General features: G+C 42.5%; 1 protein-coding gene across 4 annotated transcripts in view; it reads left to right on the forward strand.

The window, feature by feature from the left end:
• epha7 (eph receptor A7) overlaps nt 1–20553 on the forward strand; it is an 83102-nt gene extending 62549 nt beyond the window's left edge. The window contains exons 8-17 of one of the 4 annotated variants that reach the window (XM_035618151.2): nt 2800–2908; nt 5818–5873; nt 8048–8173; nt 8672–8857; nt 9214–9275; nt 9504–9713; nt 10251–10466; nt 13612–13805; nt 14452–14607; nt 16075–20553. In XM_035618151.2, coding sequence (XP_035474044.1) covers nt 2800–2908; nt 5818–5873; nt 8048–8173; nt 8672–8857; nt 9214–9275; nt 9504–9713; nt 10251–10466; nt 13612–13805; nt 14452–14607; nt 16075–16189 — 1430 coding nt within the window. In that variant the 3' untranslated portion in view covers nt 16190–20553. The remainder of the gene's footprint in view (nt 1–2799; nt 2909–5817; nt 5874–8047; nt 8174–8671; nt 8858–9213; nt 9276–9503; nt 9714–10250; nt 10467–13611; nt 13806–14451; nt 14608–16074) is intronic. The other 3 variants (XM_035618153.2, XM_035618152.2, XM_035618154.2) reach the window with 3 other exon arrangements.
• Nucleotides 20554–22739: the final 2186 nt, after the last annotated feature.

The following is a 22739-nucleotide window of genomic DNA, read 5'->3' on the forward strand; positions in this document are numbered from 1 at the left end:
GCCAACTCTTCCATCGATTTCTTGTCAGGTCTATTTATTTTTCTTTAATGGGTGCGAAATAAACACATTTATTCATATGTGAAAAATATGACTGTATATCTTTAAATGAAATCCACACTTGCTGAACGTGACAAAAGCGAAAGTGTGAATGGACTGCATGTGTTCATCAACCAGTGTTTCACCTCTTCCCACTCTCCTCACGAGTTTTTACCTTGACCGCAGCAGCACATCAGCACATCACTCCGGAAAACGGACTCCATATTCACGTTACAACCTGTTAATGTCTCCGGTTATTACATTAACAGCCCAGGGAAATGATTTGCTTTGGAGCAAAGCAAACACAAATTGCTTTGACTTTATGCTGATGAGACTTCATGGGTAAAAAAAATCTCAAAGCATAAGGACAAGCTACCTCAGCGTCGTGAGGATAAACAAATTTAAAGCTAAACAGTTACATTAGCTCTACTCTGAGTGTCGCAGTGTGCTGCCATGAGTTTTGGTGAGGGATGCCGCTCTGAGCTGTTTGTGCTGCATACACTAGCATTTTATAAATATACATGTATAAATAGATAATTACTGTAAGCCAATGGGGCCAATTTTGCATTATTGGCAACATGCCATAAGCAGGCACTGCAAATTGCACTGACTATATGTAAAGTCATTGTGCCACAATTTTCATCGCATTCGTTGTGAGAATCCACCATTAGTTATTTGACTTCCTGGGTGCAAATGTTATGCATGGTTTTTAATGCACTTGAAAAATTAATTTGATGAAATAAACATTATTTATGGCTACCAGGCTATATTTTATTGATCCTAAAAGTATGCCATCACTTCACTTGTCAGCGATGATGCAAAATTGATGTTCAAAATGTTTTGCTCATTGAAGTATAAGACGAGTGGGGAACATTAAGCTTCAGAGCAATATACAGTACGGCCCTTGAGACAGTTTATATCTAAAAAATCATTCTCATGATGGCAATTATTTTCTTTATGCAATAAAATAACATGAAAGAGCATACTAGCTTGTCCTTCAGGGTGGGCCCAGGATTCCAAACTTCCAGTTTGTCTTGAAGAATTGTTGCAGAGCAGATTCCTGATATTATACAAGATTTTGAGCAAACACCGAAGGACATTGGCCAAAAAAATAATCCAGTTCTTGCCTCTGTCCTGTGATGAAACAACAACAGATATAACAAATGCAGCCCAACAGGACATTTTTATGTGTGAAGTTTGATATGAGGGCAAAATGATTGTCTTTGCAAGCCATGCATAGTACTGTACTCCCAAAGGTGAGTATTTGTTTGAGCAAGTTGTCACATCATCAGCATCACCATCGCTACCGTCGGACGTCAATTATCTGGAGAGGCAGCACCAGCATTACAACCGCATTAGTGTAATGTATGTGTTCATTAATTTAGTTTATCCATCGGACAATTTTATCAAATTTGAATTGGCCCCTGATAAGGAAAAAAAGTTTTCCAACCATTGCTATCGGGTAAACTCTTTAGTATAAATTATATAGGAAGTAGGAAACAAGTGAGCAAGGGAAAGATCTTGGACACAGCCCAAGACTCTGGGATGTTGTGCACACTCACTGCGTCCAGCTGATGATTGCTAAGAAATAGTTCCAGATTGTAACTCCCTCTAAAACCCCGAACACAACAAACATTTTCTGTTTTTCTGAACAAATTGCTTTCAGTGCGTTAATTCACTTTGCACAGAACCAGGCTTTTTCCTCTTTCTTAATAAAGGCGACAAGCTACGTGACACTAGTAGTCATAATCAACAGCGATAGTTAGCAAGTTATATGCAGCAAGGAATATTAACAATTCGCTGATAAAAGGATTTGATATACATTTGTAAATGAATTGAATGAATGGATTTTGCTTCACCTTTTTCATTCATTTCTCTTTAGTTTGGGTTAGCCCACCGTAGTACCCCCCACCCCCCACCTTACAGCCAACACTTCTGCAGGAGGGGACACATTAATTACTCATACCACACGCAGAGTGTGCCCCGTGACAAGGTTAGAAGTTTGCGGTCTCGTCAAAGTGTCCTTGACCAGCACAGCGAACCACCGGTCTCCTCCATGACAGAGTGAAACCTGCTCGTGTGTAATGTGACAGTTGAGTCCCCAGACTTCCTCCCAAAATGGACAGTTGGTGAAAATATTGAAGCTTGATTGAGTAACAGCTGATCAAATGTCACCGGGGGTTTTTCATCGCAACTCCTCAGACAGGCCACACGCACGCACGCACACACACACACACAAAAAAAAATCATTATCTTCCCTTTCCAAGTATTTCCTTCACCTCAGATCCACTTGATTTAAAATGCATGAATTTCCCCCCGCATACACTACTCGCGTTGACTTTATACGGCCGTTCTGCGGCGCAATCGGCAGTGTCAGTGCAAACAATCTGAGCTCTACGAGAGCTCCGGATGGGAAACAGTCCAACCTGAATGTGTCTTTGTTTGAGATGAAGGGCACCGCCGTTGTCGTCTGGGACTATTAAGCCCACTTTCTGAAACAGTAGAGTCGTGTGTATGAGGACGGCTCAAATATAGAAGCGTCCCTCCTCCTCCTCCTCCTCCACACTTCAAGGGGAAGGAGGAGAGTGGAGGAGGGGGGTTTATCAGTCTCCATGCTGCTCATTGGACTCAATTATGTCCTGCAGATTGTGCTCTCTGATTTGCTGAAGTTCACACTGTTCATTTCTGTCTTTCTGCATGTCTATCCGTGTGTGTGTGTGTGTCTGTTTGTTTGTTTGTGTATGTGTGTGTCCGTGTCATTAGCTGCGATTGTCTCCAGCGAGCAGAACCCTGTCATCATCATAGCAGTGGTGGCCGTGGCGGGGACCATCATCCTGGTGTTCATGGTGTTCGGCTTCATCATCGGGAGAAGGTACGCTCTCGCGGGCCCCATTGACTCTCCGCTCCTGTGAGTCTGCGCTTGTCAATTAGCCTTTCTGTCACTCACAGGCCTCCGCGCCTGCGGAGTCGTCACGTGCACACACGCGCACCCATCATCTCGTGGCATGCTGTGCTAATGGGTTGTGATGCATCTTTTTTTATTTTTATTTTTATTTATTTGTTTGTTTTTCCCTCCAGCCCCGAGGACATTTTTAAGCTGTTTTTGCGGAGCCATTATGAGGCAAGGGCTCTAGGGCCGGAGCGCTTCGGCTCCGCGTTCCTGAGGGCAGGAGGAAGTGTGGCACCGCTCACAAAGCACCCGGCCCATTGTCATTACCACCATTCCCCCACATGCTTCATCTGTGTTTCCATCTGCACGAACGGCATTTCATCAGAGCTTGCTTTTAATTGAGGCCTCATCAGAATTACCCTCCGCTCGGCACATTTTGTGTCAAAAAAGGGCCTGCCTTCTTCTCCGAGCCATGACTTAGTCAAAACAGAAATATGTAGATGTTGTACACAATCAATTTAACTTGCACTTTCCAGTTATAGCAGTATCTGAAATAGCAGAGACAAAGAAATCTGTGTAAAAATGTGTAGAGAAAAATATAAAAAAAATATGCCAGTCAATTACCCCTTAATTAAGATTAAGCTCTGTTAACCATGACTTATCAAGGTGCAGTTGAATGAAAATGTAATATTTGTTGTATATGCTTTATAGCTGTCCAACTTGACGCCACAAAAATCAGAGTCTGATAATTCTGTGGTATAAAAATCAGTTTTGACTATTATTTTTTTTTAGAAAAAAAATGTTTGGCTTGGATAATTTGGGTTCCACGCAGCGGTAACTCTGCATGTAGTGGAGTTTTGAAACCTCGATGTCATAGGTGACGTCCCTCATTAAGGGATAATAGTGGCGTTTTGCAGCCTGGTGTTTTCCCCATAAACGTATCTACTGTGGCCCTGCGGGCTGTGCTAACTTTTGCATTCGCCACCTCTGTTGTCAAGATTCGGGGAAGACGAGGACTCGCAGAAAACTGCATATATTGGTCAGCATGAGACCCATGGACTTGATTTTGACATGAATGATTCCAAATACTTGTGTATGAGTCTGAACAGAAGAAATCGCAGACTGTGGCCACCTGGAGAGGGCCTTATAACTTAACTTATAGGAATCTACATCCTGGTCGACTTGCTGGTTGATCTAACCAAATCCACACATGCCAGTTCCTCTGCAGTTATACTGCCCTCGTAGGGAACTGAGGAATTATTTTGTGGTATAAGCTAAATGCACTGGTGGACTTTGTCGTGGACTATTGTCAAAACCAGAGAAAACAGACGAGGAGCTGAATGAAAGTGGGAAAACGTTGTTGACGGCAACTGCAGCAGTGAGTCTGCACAAAATGATTTTGCAGTGCTTACAGCAAACATCGTCATCCTGGAGACTTTTATTTCACCTCGTCAAAATTGATTGAAGAAAATATCGAGGCCGGCTGGACAAATGCCGAGCGCTCAATACAGGAAGAGAAGCCATTACAGTTATAATTACAATGCTATGTGAGGGATTACAATTTGTGTGACCCCAAAACAACACAGAAGCATCTGGTCGTGTTCTTGGTCTCACCAGGAGCTGAAATTACGATGGAAGCTGAGGGGAAAATGAAGCAAATGTGATAATTGGCCCAAAGGAGAAAAAAAAAAGGAAAAAACAATGTGACATCTCAGAGCAGTGTTATGAAGACTGATTAGCTCAGCCAGCAAGTCCGATTTATGAAGTTCACACCTTGCAGCTACAGTCTGTGTTAGGTTGTGGTTGGACTCAGACACAAGTGGGGTTGTTGAAATGATTCATGGAACCATCAAGTTTATTTGAAAAGCCGTCGGATGTTTGCACTGAAGTCCCCGTTTCCCACGAATCTATACAACGGAGGTTGCAAATGCAACGTTGTCACTTTTTTTTTGGGGGGGGGGGGCGACTACGACGATGATGATCAGAGTTTCGTTGTCCATCATCCAGGCATTTATGCTCCTAACATGGTCATTGAATGAAATAATAATAAATAATACAATACGTGGGAACCGTCCAGAGTCTCTGAGACGTTGTCCTCAGTGACTCTGGACGGTTCCCACATAATCATTTTATGCGACAAAGGAAAAACAACAACAGGGAAAAAATCCAAACAAAGAAATGAGCTTTGGGGGGTTTTGTTGGGCCCAGAATCGAATTATTTTGATATAATTGCATAAAACCTTTTGTTTCACACATAGTATCCCACTGTCAATGACAGCCTCACTTTTTAACTAAATAAAAACGACGAGGTCTGAGAAGAACAAATCTTAATACAGATCCACGTGCTGCCTGTTAACAGAGCAAACATTTTCGTGAATATGCCGACGTGCCGAGCTGACACATGTAGTCATGGGGCCGGTGAATACAGGCAGCGAACACCAGGGGAAAACAGGATGGGGCTGTAAGGGTTAAAGAATGCAGCATGAACAACGGGGACTTGCTACACTCTGCCTTTTCCCCTTTTTTCTTTTTTTCTTTTTTCATCTATAGTAAGTGCATATCCATCACTTGTGGCTCGCCACCTGCTTGAGGGAAGCTTCAACACGTTGATGTTATAAATTAATGACACGAGACACGTTGAACAGTCCTTTCCGGTGCACAGTGTGTTATTTGACATGTTGCATGGTTAGACGCCCGAGCTACGTTTCCCGGCCTAGGCTGCTGGGTTCACGGCTCGTGCTGCTCAGCGGGGTTTCTTAAGAGATTTGTCATGCACAGCATTAGTTGCCACATTAAAATTCTTGTAATTTAGGGCTTTTATTTTCGGCGGCACCAATCAGTTGATTTTTTTTTTTGCCACTCTCTTCCACTCCCCCCCCCCCTCCATGCAGGCACTGCGGGTACAGCAAAGCGGATCAGGAGGGAGATGAGGAGCTCTACTTCCAGTGTGAGTGCCAGCATTCATCAGCCCAAACACACACACGCGCTCTATGTGTGCATATATAAGAATGTACACACACACACACACACACACAGACCGGAATGGTGCCGTAAAACCCATTAGCACCCACAGGCATGACTGTTTTATCCCAGTCCATTTGATTTAAGTCAAACAATCAGGCTGACATCTGCTGCCGATTGGCTGGAGTCAGTCTGTGGAGATGAAGAAGTCAGGAAACTACAAAGGCACGATTGTGACAACTGTCATGGAGGCCGTTAAAGGGCTAACCCGCGAGGAAGGAGTTTTCTTACAAAAAAAAAAAAGTAAAAGCTATAACTTCGATGGTTTTAGCAAGTGTCACAGTGAACACCGCTTCTAGGCAGCATCAGCAAGAGAGTTTTCTCCACCCCTAATGATGCCCCTGGAGATGCCACTTCCCCGGGTGGAGCCGTAATGATCCACGTTGTAGGCAAACTGCTGATTTGGAAACAAAGGGTCGGGGGTGTCGGGAAGCGTACAGCTAGAGCCGAGGCAGCGGCGGTGAGCCCAGGTTGGCTCCTACGCTAAGTGTCTGACAGATCCACCTCAGCAGGAGTCAAAAAACACAAACAAGACGAGTGTCGAGCTTAATGGAGGGATCTGCCATGCAATATCAAATGACAGGACGCCGCCAAGGCGACAGAGGCCAGATAGCGCGCGCATTCAACATATAGACCCACTTTGTCTGCCACGTCGCGGCGAGGGTGTCGTGATAAGACGTCTCCTATCAGATCCGCTGACACGTCGAAGGGACAAAGCAATTATGGGAGCGAGTGGAGGGAAACCTCCCCATCGCAAGGGGAAGACACATTTGTTGTGTTCACGCCAGTGGCTCGGCCACCATCATGCCTCTCCCTCTGTGCAGAGAACAAGTTCCTGTCCACTGTTTATCCAGCGGGCCGTGGCTGCACTATTTACTCTGAGCTCATTACATTTTACAAGTTGACAGAGTATATTGTTATCAGTGAAATTTAGAAGGCGTGGCTGAAGAGGTCCCTTGGGTCGCATGTGCACTAAATATTGCATAATACTGTAATTTTCTGTTAATTCGGAGCACCGTGCACGATGGTAACCCCCCCCTCGACCCTGCCGCAGGCCCGTATCTCCCCTTGTTGGTTTTTTACCTTATTTTTCTGCAAACTGCTTCCTCTCTCACCTCATGGCCATCCATGGACCAGTCCCATAACAGTGCTATTTGAAAATAACAATAATGCATGGATTTCATTAAATAAAAAATAATTCCTGAATGTCTTGCCCCAGGCATCAGTCGAGAAAAATTATTAAAAATGCTGTACCCCACTTCTGGACAAAATCTCAATTAGTTTCATTCGGAGTTACGTCATGATAGATAAAGCTGCATCTGCCCTGAGCAGACCGCAGTCCTTTATTAACTTATCTGTCACCAATGTTTCATTCTGGCACCATTGTCAGAGATTACAATTACTCATTGTCATCTGTAAATCAACATACACTGCACAGAGTGAATGTGTAAAACACTTTCATGCTACTGTAGATTCTCCACAACAGAACAGGGACAAATGTGGACAGGTCCTAGCGTTTGGGGTGGGTTGGGTTCTCAGTTTAATTTGTTTATTTAATTTCCTCTATGAAATCAGTTCAGTCAGATTTCATTAGGTGTGAAATAACCACATTGTAATATCCAGAAGGTCAGTTCAAATCGTGGCAAATTCAAAAACTGCAGCACATACTGTATCATGTCTGGGTTCACAAACTCAAGTATAAGACTCAACAGTTTTCATCGTGGGTAAAGTCAGACCCCAAAAAATGAATCCCTAGAATGATATAATTTGGTATAAAACCTCAGAGTATGACAAGTATATAATACAACGTGGCCAGTGAGGCCAGTTCTTCTTCTTCTTCTGCAGTGAGGCAGTGTCAGCTGCAGGAAGGTGAAAGGCAATTGGCAGCCTCATAAAAAGCACAGCGTATGGGTTACTCAAATCTTTGCTTCCCCTTTTGTGATGATTTTCCCCGCGTGAAAGCCCCCTCTGACACCGGCCGCTTACTGCCCTGCAATTCCCCCTGAGTCACTGGTCTTAGTAATCGTTTGCCTGTCAAGTGCCCGCTGGTGCGCAGTGTGCATATTTAATCGTAACAGTAATCCTCTTACCTTTCTACAGTCAAATTTCCAGGCACCAAAACCTACATTGACCCTGAAACATACGAGGACCCAAACAGGGCTGTCCATCAATTTGCCAAGGAGCTGGACGCCTCCTGCATTAAAATCGAGCGGGTTATTGGAGCAGGTGAGCCCATCCTCTGTCTTGCTGTTTAGTCACTCTGTGCTCTCATATATCACACTGACAGCCAAATATTTACACCTTGAGTAGGGACACAGCTTTATATATTGAGTATTGACAGTGCAATTGCAAAGAGGGGAAAAAGTTCATTGCAATTAATGTGCGTGTGGTGGAGGCAGTTGCCGAGATTTCCCTGCTGCTGAAAAGTTGCTGCCGCACGGGTTTTACAGAGGTGGTCAATGACAGTATCTGTGCATCTCAAGCATGTCCTATTATAGGTCTTGGTTACACTCCCCTGAGTATAACAAGATGTCGCACTCCAATTTGTATTCCACCACAGCACATCTCCTTTGTCTCAAAATACACGTAATAAATTTGTCATTGTGAAGTGCTTGATGTGTTTTGTTTTTGGTTTTTTTGGGGGGGGGGGGTGTTTGTGGGTTGCTGTTCTATTTTCAACCTCCCACGCCATTCCCTCACTCACTCAAATCTCCTCTCGCACAGGGGAGTTCGGGGAGGTGTGCAGTGGCCGGCTGAAGCTGCCCGGGAAGCGGGACGTGGCGGTCGCGATCAAGACGTTGAAAGTGGGCTACACGGAGAAGCAGAGGCGGGACTTCCTCTGCGAGGCCAGCATTATGGGACAGTTCGACCATCCCAATGTCGTTCATCTGGAGGGTGTCGTGACAAGAGGTAAAGCGCGCTGGGACGTGAGATGAAAGTGTGAAACTTTGATTTGAATCCCGATCATTAGAAACATTTTTATCTCTGAGAGGTAAAAGCGCTGTAGTTAGAGTGACATTATACAACATTAAATTAGCCACACTCTCTGTTCAACATTTTCTAATTTAGACACTGTAATAAAAGGAGCAGATGGTAACTCTTAATTAAAAGCCAATAAAAGACACGGCTCAAAATAACTTGGAAGCTGTTCAGCATGGCCGTTTATTGTGAAGCATTTTGTAGGCAAACCAAATTTTGGTATCAAGCAGTAATATCCTTTTTTTTGTTGTTCGGCTTATTCTCTTCCTCTGTTTCTTTTTCTCCAGGAAAACCAGTCATGATTGTCATTGAGTACATGGAGAATGGCTCGTTAGACGGCTTCCTCAGGGTGAGTATCACCTCCGAAGCGCAGCAGCCTCAAAGCTGCGTCTTCTATAACTTTTCTTTACATTTCCTAGAAAGTGTCCCAAAGAGCAGTAGGAGTCCGCAGTACGATCTGTGCATCGCATAAATATCATAAATCTTGTGCTAGAGCTGCTGCAGTGCAGTGACCTACATTTTCCCCCATGGTCAGCGAAAGACGGCTGACCAGCCCGTGCTTCTTTGTGCCGTGCAGAAACATGATGGTCAGTTCACGGTCATCCAGTTGGTGGGGATGCTGCGGGGCATCGCGGCGGGGATGAGATATCTGGCGGATATGGGATACGTCCATCGAGACCTGGCGGCGCGAAACATCCTCGTCAACAGCAATCTCGTATGCAAAGTGTCAGACTTTGGCCTGTCGAGGGTGATCGACGATGATCCGGAGGCAGTCTACACAACATCTGTAAGTCACTCCCCAACCCCAAGACCTGTCAAACTTATTAAATCATGTCGCAGCCAGTGTATCACTAATCATTTACTCATGCTCTATAGATCAGTTACAAGCAATTGAAAAGAACACTGGTACAGTAGCACTGACTTTATTACAAATGCAATGTTTCTGTGACAACTGAAAGTCTTGTACTGCATTCACAATATAAAACAACCCCATATATTGTCATATTATATCATTATGATATTATACAAGAGTCACAGGCTTTCAACAGGTGTCAGTCTGACACAAGTACAATATCAATAACTGAAAAATTAAATAGAATAAAATGAGACAAACTATGTCTCTTGAACTAGGAAGACAAATGAAAAGTTAAAATGGACAAGAAAAAATAATGAAAAACTACATGGACAATGCAAAAATAAGACTTTTTTTCCCCATAAGAGCAGCATAAATATGTTGGACAATATCAGTCAAAGTTGTTATTAATTGGACTTTGTGTTTTGACCCCATGTGTAATTTCAAAACTCTCTCTAATTGATGTTCTAGGGGAAGATGCAGGATGTAATGCATTTGATCTTTACTCCAGCCTCTGACCTGCGTTTTACTGAACAGGGGGGCAAAATCCCTGTGCGGTGGACCGCGCCCGAGGCCATCCAGTACCGCAAATTCACCTCTGCGAGTGACGTGTGGAGTTACGGTATTGTCATGTGGGAGGTGATGTCCTATGGGGAACGGCCTTACTGGGACATGTCCAATCAAGATGTGAGTTACTACCCGATAGAAGCTCATACAATTACCAACACTGTAATGTTGTCACTCTGCTGATGGACTGACACGCCAAAGCCCATAATATTTCACCATATAAAATCTTATTGTTGCTGAAGATATAGTGCATCGTTCATGAGGATATGTCTAGTGTTTCCGAGGTCCATCAAGAAACTCAAATTTCAAAACAATGAATAACTTACAGCTTACAAATGACAAACCAGCATTAGGAGTGGTAGAATAGTGGAGGATATATGTTACTTCTAATCTTGGTCTCAACTGAGTACTGCTGTCTGTAAAAGTACAAGATTTTTCCATATTCTTATCTACTCATCCCTAATGAAGCCATTCCAGTGACACTGAGAAAATCACTGAGAAAAATCCCTGTTTGTGGGTTTTATTATTTGAGGCTTTGGTGCAGGACCCTCATGAGGAAAGCTCAGCGGGGGGGGTAACCTTGGCTTTAATTAGTTCAAAAAGTCTTCACTTTATTCATGCAATCTGAATCCATTTGAATGAGAGAGAAAAAAAAACTGTCCTCAAATGGGACAGGCATAAAAAATTCCCAAGAACATGGATTTGATGATGCTATTAATGTGAAGAACAGGAGTGGAACGTACTTATCATGCAGAATGCTTCCAAGTCAAATTTCGGTTCATAATGATTTATGGTAATGGGAACCAGTGAGAGTAGCCGTGTTGAACCAATAACACAGCAAACGGCTGGTGCGTTCTTTTGCAGTTGACCCAGAATTTACCTATTTGGTTTTTTTTAATTGTGGTATCCAAAAAGTATAAATTCATAGATAAGCTCTGATGTTAAAGTGCCACTCCACATATCTGGATAATATTTCCAACGGATGTCACTGTGATGTCACCGGGGTTAACTAACATCGGAGTGGTCTAACGAAGGGATGCTATTAAATCAGTGCATCGTTGGAAATGTCACAAACTAGCAACGATATCATTCTCTACTGCATTCATTTTGACCTTGTTTATTTATTTATTTTTTAATCTGGGCCCTTTAAGTCCCCAAACTTTGTGGAAATGCAATACTGAATCATGGAGTACCTCTTTAAGCACCCCGATTATAGTTGTTATGACACCTTTAAATGAAATATTTAGCAAACTCATTCCCTGTGAGGGAATTATTTCACATCTCACTTGTTGTAGCTTCTAACATTGAAAATATTGTACTAGATTTATGTAGGGTAAGTATAAAACCTAAAGATGTCAGCAAAATGAAGCCGCAAGTTTTATAATAACTCTAGAAATACATGTAACACTAATACAATCAAACCACAAAACAGTGTGTTGTAGCTAACTCCCGCTGAGGGAGTCTAACCGCACCAGACTTCTTGAAGCTTTTTCATATCATTGGACTGTTGACACATTTTGATTGATGGTAGAAGGCGAGAGATTCTGGCCTAGACGATTCCTTCATGGCGCCCAGTGTTCAGTGCCCACAGCATCGGGTCTTAACTTGATTAAGATTCTTTGGCGCTCCAAAACAGCGGCCTGCTGATTGAAAAATCCGATGTTGGAAATGCTAAACAAGATGTCTGGGCATCGGAATTGTGTATGTGGTGTTTTGCCACTCCACTCCTTGACAGACATCAATGTCAGAATTTTTTTTGCGCTTTGTCAAGACGTCGGCAAACATCCTCCGGGAGTGCTGGAAGAACATCATTTGCATTTTCCACAACAGTTTCGGTGTTTTGACATCTTTTCCTTCCATGACTCATTCTTGTATGAGAGGTCCTGGCAGGAATAGCTGATGAATATACAGTGTGCACAAAACATACACAGCCAAAAGGAAGGGGAGGTATGGGCTCACATCAAAGTGCCGGCTGCACATACTGTTGTGATGGCACTGACTTATAATGAACTCTGTGCTAAACTGCATGCATTATGTGGAGTGACAACAGATTAGTTATATAGGCTCCTCGGAAATAAAATTTCCATTATTTACCCAAGCTGTATAAATATAGCCTTTTGTTTAGCCATATAAACAATGTGGGGAATTAATCTCGGGGAAACAACTCTGTCGGCACTCTGGCTTTGTAAATTTCTACAATTTATTCTCAGCAGCCTCATTGATGAGATGTAAGGACATGGTGACTGGTCAGACAGAGGTTTACAGCAATGTGCGCAGGCGATAAACAAGCAGTTTACCTATGCAACTGACTGTTGTAGCGGAGACTTTGGATCCATTTACATTCACATTCTCTTCCAAGTGAGTGGTCAGGATAATTGGGATGAACTGGGATGTTTGTTTGAAACTTGCAAATGTGTGACGGTCAATGTGCAAACACTTTTGGGACCGAAGAACAACCAATCGATCACTGGTGAATTAAACGTCACCACGACTAATGTTAATAATCACGATGGTAAACAAGAGGCCAATATTCTCAATTGAGCATTACGGCAATTATTATTAAACAAAGTCTGGGGTGTTTGTGAAAGACAGAATTGATGCTGTAGAGGCAGAGACGACGTCCTGACTTCTATACACTAGAACGGGTCACATTCCAAAATTACCGGACACGTCCCATGAAACAATTCTGTGACATCCCCAACGAGTAAATGCCCATATCTCCACGGCAACCAAATTGGAAGTCTTCCATCTCCAGCTGAAATTCATGGGTGATGGTACATCGACTTGATAACGACAATAGATGACAGTTTTCTCTGGGTAGGCTGGAGAGTTCTCCATTTAATGAATAGATTGGCATGGACATATAATGTAAACTTGGTGATTTGGGCTTTTCAGACAGTATTTTTCAGAAACAATTACTGCAGGCAGACTTTACAAGTAGTAATACAACCACTCTGGCATGGGCAGATACAGTAAAAGGACCTCAGCAGCCTCTCTTGGAAAGAGGAAGCTGTCGGTCATGAAATACATAGTATAGAAGTGGTTTATCGGTGCAATGGGTTGGCTATGATCAGGAACGTGTTGCTCCTCAATTACTCCTCCAAACTTATCAGTTTGGCTACTTTTACTCTATACAAAAACACCTGGAATACATTCGTCCAATTTGGTTAGGCCCTATATCATTTGAAGGTTGGGGCAAGGGATCGGGGGGGTCAGGGTGATACTACATGCTGACACTAATGATCCATCTGTTTGCATTCCCCAGGTCATAAAAGCGATAGAGGAGGGCTACCGTCTTCCTGCCCCCATGGACTGTCCGCCGGGCCTGCATCAGCTAATGCTGGACTGCTGGCAGAAAGACAGAGCCGAACGTCCCAAATTTGATCAGATAGTCGGCATCCTCGACAAGATGATCCGCAATCCGAACACGTTGAAAACCCCAGTGGGAACATGTACAAGGTGAGGGATATTAAAAAGCCCGGAATGATTCATCTTAAAAAATGTGGATTCATACAATAAAGAATTTAAACTTTGATTTTTTTGGGTGCATTAGTGGATGATCCAGAATGTGTCCAGTGGATGATTTAGCCCTCCGTAGTTCACAGATGAAAGATAAATCCCCGGGGATCGATACCCCAAAGCAGCTTCCATGGCTTTATGGCCAATAGCAGGGCTTTTAAATCAATCTCGGTAATGAGTTCCTGGTACTTTAAAGTGCAGCGGGGACTGCAGACCTCACTCTGACGCCTGTCAAATGAATTCTATTTGCAGTCAGAACATACTTTCCCGAGGTGGGATTGAGACGTGGAGGTTACAGCCGGTCAAAACGCCACTTTGCTGTATGGTGACTGTATGGGGTGAATGTATTCAGATTGAAAAGGATATTGAACAAAATATTTATTAAGCAGAAAGGTGACATGATGCATCTGTTTGGGAATTTTGTATTGATTGAAGCTGCCATTCAGCTAGTTCTTCCCCTTCCTGCAATTGACCGCGCCGCCAGATGTCTTTGGTCTTCGCTTTGTCTTTGTCTCCCGTTTGACTGTGTTGACACGCTTTGCCTTTGCCCATGTGACACAAACATCTTTGTGTGCTTGTCCCGCAGACCAATTAGTCCACTGTTAGATCAGAGCACACCAGACTTCACCGCCTTCCGCTCGGTGGGAGAGTGGCTGGAAGCCATCAAGATGGAGCGATACCGAGACAACTTCACAGCAGCTGGCTACGGTTCCCTGGAATCTGTGGCCAGGATGTCAATCGAGTAAGTCGAGATGCGACCCTCAAGGGGTTGGGCATCAGTAGAGAACACATTTAGACTGTTGTTATTTCACTTACACTTTCCTTCCATCGAAATCGAGTGAACAAAATCTACTTTCTTGCATTTTACATTAAAGTGCAGTTTTGGCTGACTTTCAGTCCCATCAGGGTTTATACATTTCTGCAACTTACTCAATATGTTCAGATAGTGGCCTGGGCCTTTATTTATGGAGAGTGCAGAGAGAACCGGCCTTTATTGGAGACATGCCTTAATTATAATTCCCCCCCTTTTATTACTATACTTAATCATAATTTAGACTTTATCATAAGCCTCCCTGCTTATTGATTCTCATGTGAATCCTGTTTAAATTTGCTGTTAATGCAAACTATACACTTTCTCCATGTTTACTTGTTGTGTCGATGAATTCAATAAAGTGAACGTTTCCACAGCCCTTATTCCGCCAGTTCAAAAACACTCAAGTTATAGTATGTCCACTGCTCTGCATTGCTCTGTCTTAACATTGCTGTATGTGAGCCGACATCCATGGCTTTTAAAGTATACATCCAAGTATCCAGTTGTGCTGATTGTCGCTAAACATACAGTAAATAAATTATCAGAAATAATTTGAAACTGACAACATACTAGAAGACATAGAATAGCAGCAATGCTCATCTTAGATCATTTCAGGTTGAGGGAGGGCTGTCACTAATGTTTACATTTTTTACAACACAAATGGTGGGGCGAAAAATAATTCTCAACATTCCCAGACAATATTGAGTTAAAAAATCTCATCAAATTCATCTTTGGGTTATTCTTTTTTGGTTGGAGACTAGATGAATTACACTTGAATGACTAATGCCCTATTAGAGTGTCAACCAGAACCAGAAATACACAATAGAATCATATGTTTATTTTTAACATGATATCACTATTTTTTTAATACAATTTTTAGTAATACACATATATCACAATACCTCTAGTCCAAGGTTTGTAAAATATATATATATATATTTATTTTTATTTTTTTTAAAGTAAACTAAGTTGAGGGCTACAGTATTGAAGATACAAGATCTATGAAATCTTGAAATGGTGTCTCCCACCATTCCATATTAAAGATCGTCACAGTGTGCTTCCGTTTGAAACAGAATTTGTGTGAAGTCTTTCATTATTCATTCTTGCTGAACTCTTGAAAATCTGAATATGAGCATCAGCCCAGACTGTGGCATCGTCATGAAATCAAAGGTTCAACTAAACTTTACAAGCATGAAATTAAAAAGCACTTATGAGTACACTTTTCTGCTAAATCACATTCGACATTGATGCTAAAGTGTATGCTTGAAATTCATAACTGAGCTTGTATGTTTTGCTGCCTGTTCTGTTCCCCATACTCGCAATAATGAAAATCCCAAAGCTGTAAATCTCTGGTTTTGTCCTATGCTGTGGTGACTGATGTGTTGTCCTCTCTTCCAGGGACGTGATGAGCTTGGGGATCTCGCTGGTGGGCCATCAGAAAAAGATCATGAGCAGCATACAGACTATGAGAGCCCAGATGCTACATCTCCATGGCACTGGTGTCCAGGTGTGACTGGGACGGGCCACTTCAGGCGGGGGTGGAAGACGAAAGCAGAACTTATCTGGAGCAGCGCCTGGGACGTTACCGGGATTGTCAAAGTAAACAGACATCTGTTATGTCTGACTCTTCCGACTGTGTCCGGAGTGAAATCATTCCTTTGTTCCCCAGTGAAGGATTGTGGTCCGCATCTTCAGAGGGCACTAAAGAGAGGAAAAGGGCAACAACAGAAAAACCTGAAACAGCAACAAAAAAAGAAACTACCTGGACATGACTTTTCTTTTCTTGTTTTTGTTGAAGAGGCGCTTACAAACTCAACCACATATCAAATGGCACATTGGAGAGGATGTTTGACGCTTACGTTTCTTTAACTTGACGAAAGACTTAAGTGCACATCATGGCTTTGGGTTTCCTTTCAAAAAGAACAAAAAACACTTTGTCTACTCGCAACGCTCTCACTTCTTTGTTTTTTCTAATTTGTTAATTTTCTTTGTACCCGCGACAGTGACATGTTGCTGCGCATGCAGCAGCTCTTCTTGCTCTTCTATCTGGACTTGACAACAGGGTAAACGTACCTTTTATCCAAAAAGGTGGGAACTCTACAGGAGCGGATCCCAATGTGCATTTCTGTGACATGAGACGTGCCGGACTGTTTGAACGGTTTGCAGTGGCTTGTGTGTCCATGCTATCCTCCCACGCGTGTTCGCGGCCGACAGGAGAGCGTTTTTGGCGTGGTTTCAACCTTTCCGTTTTTTGTATTAAGTGCAACACTTGGTGAGAACTGTTCTTTGTGTCACCAGACTCTTTTTTTTTTTTTTTCTTTTTTTTTAATCAGAGTAGCAATATCCTTGGTCTTACAGGAAACACACGAACCCTGAGTTGGTTATTGAGTAGAATGTTTTAGCACTGTTAAAAGATTGTATTGATATTGAAGCCAACGCATATTGGTTTGCCATCATTTTGCCTAAAATGTTGCACACAGGAGTTTTTAAGGGTGGATCCAAGAAAGGTGTAGACGTAATACTGCCTTAAAACATGTTTGACTAGTCATTGCCACTATTTTAGGCAGTTGAATGGCAATGCTCTCTGCGTTTCATTTTGTGGGTGGACAAGCTTCCTGTCGTTGTGTTTTGTTTTCTGTCTATCTGGAACTTGAACTGGTAAAAATCAAGTTCGCGATCACGGTTTAAAAAGCCACGAGCGGCACAGTCAGCGCAGAAGAGATGAACTAAACAGAGCAATAATTACCAGATAGAAATGGTCCTCAACTGAGATTTTTTTTTTTTTTTAAGGTGCTAGGAATAAACGCATGTGAGTGCTGTGCTGAGAGAAACCCCTTTGGAAAGATTCAGTCACCACTGGAAAGGAAAGGAATGTACCTCTTTAACCTCAAAAACGGTTTTGGAACACGCTTAAAAAAACACTGCTGTGCCAAATCATCAAATGGAATGATAACATTGTATTTTGCCACTATGATATGCTAAAGGTTTGAATCTAACAAGGTATGGGAACGTGTAAGTGGGTGGTTGCAGGGACAAACGATGCAACATTTTGAGAAACACTAGAGAGGTGCCGATCAGCCTCACTGATGTCATCTAATCAAAGCCTCCAGGGTTCGGGCATGAAAGTGCAGGGAACCTTTGTCACACGCATATCAGGCCGTGCAGCTGCCTTCGTTTATTCATGCATCTCCACGGCTCATCCCTCACAGGCATAAATGGAACATGCATTTAAGTGTCTCTTAAGATTGCTCCTCTTTGCTTCCATACGGCAGACGTATATGAAGAACATGGATGAGGGGGCTCTGCAGACGACATCCTAGAAGCCAATCAACCTATTTGGTGCCATCTGTCTCCACTTCAAATGCAAAAAAAGAGCACGTTTCCATGTCAAAGTATGTTGTATTGCAGTTTCTTTTTTTTAAATGTTATTCAGCTGTGAGGAGCGGTGTCACAGAAGAGACTCATTAGAACGTCTTTTACTGCTGCTGCATCCTGCATAATAATTTTCTTAAAGTTTTGCAGTGATGCATTAAAAAAAAAAAAAAAAAAACATCAGTAGATTCACACTTAGCCTCACACTCCAGAGTGGGTGAAGCTGAAAACATCTGCAAAAAACAGCAAATATTTTTGAACACACCACATAACTAATTATCAAAATAGTTGCCGGTAAATTGCAGGTTCGTCAACTTGCTGTGTTGTTTGACAACACAGACAGAAACATATGAAGCTTGAAACTGTAAACTTGAGTAAGACAATATAAAAAGTAATAATTAGCTAACCACTTTTCTCCCCCTGAAACTAAGATGGCATCATCTCTGGTTGTGTCACGGTTTCTCAGCTGAAATGTGGTTTCCAATTGAACAAAATGGGAAGCTATTCAAACAATTTACCCACAATGCCAAAAATCACCTGAAGGTCGTAGAGACTTTATTCTTTTAGAAACACAATGGGACACGATCAAATCTCACAACTCCTTAACTATTTGTTCAGGTCACAGATTGGTTAGAATCTGGATTCAAGACATTTTGGGAAGTTTTGAAATCTATCAAATTCAGGATGAAGTAACAATAAATGTTTTTTTTATCATAATGTATACTGTACAATATATCCTAGCTTCAAACTTCATGAAAATCTCAGAGAGCATCTCTTAGTTTTTTAGTGGTTGTGTGATAATCCCTTAAGCCTTTTTTAAGTGTGGACTAAACATATTGGTGAATGTCATGTGGTGAAAACAATATATGGCTGCAGAGTGGGTATTGTTAGGGTTACGGTGCTGACTGAACCACCACAGTGAATCACAGTGTCGTACAGGTTATTAACTCTCTTTGACTTCAGTGCAGTACTTTAATGACTGCATGTAGAACTCAGTTAATGTTTTGTGTCCATTGCTCTCAGTGCAAACTGTCCTGTTCAGTGACCTGGACACTTCGGTTTGAATCCAGCTCTGAGGCTTCACTGTGTGTGTGTGTGTGTGTGTGTGTGTTTGCGTATCTTCCTCTTGTCATATGATGTGCGTATGTCAAACACTTTGCTTATGTAAAATGCTTGAATCTGTTCATAGGAGTGTTCCATCATGGCAGCACTGAGCAGAAACCATAATCAAAATGGAACCCACAAAAAAAAACAACAACACAATTCTCTCGTTCAGATGTTTGAAGAACATAAATGACCTAAACACCCTGGGATGCACAACTGTAGATTTCAAACACTGCTCTCTAGGAATTATCCAGCCTATCGCGGATATAAGTCTAGTAACTCAGAGCTCCCCGGGCACACACTCACAAACACACACACACATACACACACACACACGCTCCCTTTATCCATACAGCAGAGCTCAGCAATTGGGTCTTAGCCAGACCTTTGAATTGAATAGCGGCATAAAGTCATTCAGTCAGCACAAAAATCCCCAGTTCACAGGCAGCATTCTGTCTCACCACCCCACCCCATCCCAGCTCTGATTTTCAAACCAGGCCCCTGGAGGCCTCGCACACCCTAAGGTATAATGCCTCCACCTCCTAAATTGAGATTAAATCGATTCATCTTCAAAATCACCTGGAACCTTCAGCAGCGAAGTCACTCTACTGTCTGTTTCAGCCTGTTTCATCCACGTTCTGGACTTGAGCTTACTCAGCTCTGGACAACAAAAAGGTTTTGCTGTGGCTCTATTTCAGCATACAAATTAAAAAAAAAAAAAAAATTAAAACACAAAAAGCAAAATAAAAAAAGACAAAAACCAAGAACCTGCAGGATGTAGAGGGTTGGTTGGAATCAGGAAAAGTGGATAGAGTATGAAGTTATTTTTTTCAAACCTTGTGGTACAGCAGTTGGAAATGAGTTCCACCGCTTCGGCGAGGTGGTGGATAGTTCCAAAGAGCGCAGCACTGTTGATTGTGTCAGAACGAGACGAGACTTGAGGGAATCTTTGTATATGTTCTAATTGTAAAACTTGTACATTTTATTTATATTGGGTTTTTTTTTTTTACACATATTACTCAGTAGAGAGCTCTGAATACATTGAAAATGCACTATATTTTTATATCTCGCAGATGAATTATTGTCTCCCACAAGATTTCAGTTGTACATTATTTCTCATTTAGGACCAAAGACAGTTGATAGGATCTCCCATCTTTACTTTGACTTTGTCTTCACTCTGCCTTTTAGTTTGTTGTACAGTAATACAAATTGTCAATGTATTATTTATTTTTCTGTGATGAAAGTATTGAGAATATTCACTGGTCAAAAGTATTTTCCCCCCGACAGAAGAAGATCATTTAATTAGACAATTTCTTGTTACATAGACAATTCTTTTTGCTTTGTAACCTTTGTAATAGACTGTACATATATTTTTGGAAATATAATACAATCTCTATAGAAGTTTTGGGTGTCCTTTGCTGTATTATATAATTTCTCACAATCTTGGTGGTGTTCATTTCATAAGCGACTTTTAGATTGGTTACAGGTTATGTTTACGTCTGTTGGTTGGACTGTTTGTCGGGATGACACGAAAACTGAACGGATTTCCATAACACGTGGTGGAACATGGGCCAAGAAAGAACCCATTCAGTTGTGGCATGGATCCAGACAAAGGGGCGGATCCAGACAATTTTTTAATCCCTTTTTTTTCCCAGATATGAACATTGCATTCTTTTATAACATTTTCACCAATTTAATAGCTTGGCTTAGCCAGACTAATCCTCAAATGTGTATTAGTGAGACATCTCGCTTCCTCTCGCGTTACGAACGGGCACACATCAAAATGCCCCCTGACGCAATTGGATAGACCAACAACCAGCAGGAGCAACGAATCATGTGACGTCTGTTGAGTGACACTTAAATGTCAACATACCAGAGCAGAGACGAGATGCCTGTGATGATGATTCCACAATGTCCTTGAACCAGTGTTGCCGTATGAACCCCGCTCAATAACAGATAATCGGTTGTGCTTGGACCGGCAAGTTTTTGCTGGAGGAAATCACTTCCCAATGGAGGGGTTCCAGACCGAGTCTGGCAGAGCCAATGAAATAAGCTCCCAGAATTCGTCTGGGTCCCAGGCTACCAATTGACCAGGGGATAATGCCACGATCTTGATTATTTAAATGTACTTTATAAGGGGAATGGTGGGCCTTGGCTGAGGTATGAACTCTCGTACCATTCTAGTTTCATTAAGCACTCATATCTGGGGGGGGGGGAGAGGACTCCTCCGAGCGGGAAAATGGTCATCTCCAGTACAAACAGGACAATGATGTTAGGTGTGGTGGTGAGTATTTGGACTAAGCAGGCAGACACGGATTGAGGGGAAAAAGAGGAACAGGTGTTATTGAGATCTTTGCAGAATACTGAGCAGAGGCAGGCAGGGGGACGAGGGCTGCTGATGGGTGTGGGTCCGTGTGGCATGAAGCGGTGTCTGCGGAATTCAATCCTGGATTTCTGCAGCCAGGAGAGAGAACGCTGAGGTTAGTTGAGGTTGTGCTCCTAACGTTGAGGTTAGTTGAGGTTGTGCTCCTAACGTTGAGGTTAGTAGCACAAGGACAAAAGCTAAACGTTTACGTTAAGTGGCCGTAGATCTACGTTACCGCGTAACTCGTATAATAATCTGGCGACGTGTCCCCGCGTCGTCCACGTTTTTATACTGTCCAGGTCGGAATGCAATGAGCTCCTGATGACTGGCGTAAACTACACACACAAACACACGAGACAGATACACACAGAGAACACAGACACAGGAAAGGGGCGGAGGTCCTGGGATTCCCAGCGTCACAGCCTAGCCGTGACAAATGACTGACTGCTGTCTGTTAACACAAAGATTCCAAGAGAATAGGACATAAGACAAGTGAACTAGTAGCTGATAAAATGGGCAACAGTGGGAGCGGGTATGTTCAGACAATGTGTTGTACACTTACAGATCTTGAGATGTCTATTGCGAAAATGTAAGGATTAATAGATATTACCAGTGTTTCAGCGTCGGCCTAGTCATGGGCAGAGGGTAATGCCGGTCTTACACCTAACGACTTTCAAGAGATTTCACTGCCGTAGACAAATTTCCAATGTCGGTATAATATCATGAGAGTTTTGCTGGAGTTGAAGCGCCCCCGTCATCTCCATCGTTTGGTGATACGAGCTGTTTTTCCTCGACTTGACGTTCCGGTGGGAACCAATAGATGCGCTCTTTCCGGAACCAAAAAACGAAAAGCATGTAGGGGAATACATGCTGCAACATCGCATGGACACTTAAGCGATTAAGCGTTGAACGCCGCAGTTTGGAAACTACCTGGTTGCGTGAATGGGGACAGAGCAACCAGGTAGTTTTGAAACCGTGGCAGTCAATTCTTCGTCGGAGTCTCCATGAGATGTTGCAGCATGTATTCCTGTCGTCTCCACATTCTGCGGCATCTTCTCTTTTTCTTGTTGGCTAATATTTTCTGTACAAACCATTGCAAAATTATTTATTAAACCTTTTTTTTATATTAAGTCAGTATGTAAAACGTATAAACCTTTAAAAAGGATGCCTTGGTTAGAAAGTGGCCCAATTTTAAAGAATCGTAAAGACATGAAACTTGTTT

The sequence above is a fragment of the Scophthalmus maximus genome, chromosome 18 (assembly GCF_022379125.1).
Source record: "Scophthalmus maximus strain ysfricsl-2021 chromosome 18, ASM2237912v1, whole genome shotgun sequence".
Taxonomy (NCBI): Eukaryota; Metazoa; Chordata; class Actinopteri; order Pleuronectiformes; family Scophthalmidae; genus Scophthalmus; species Scophthalmus maximus.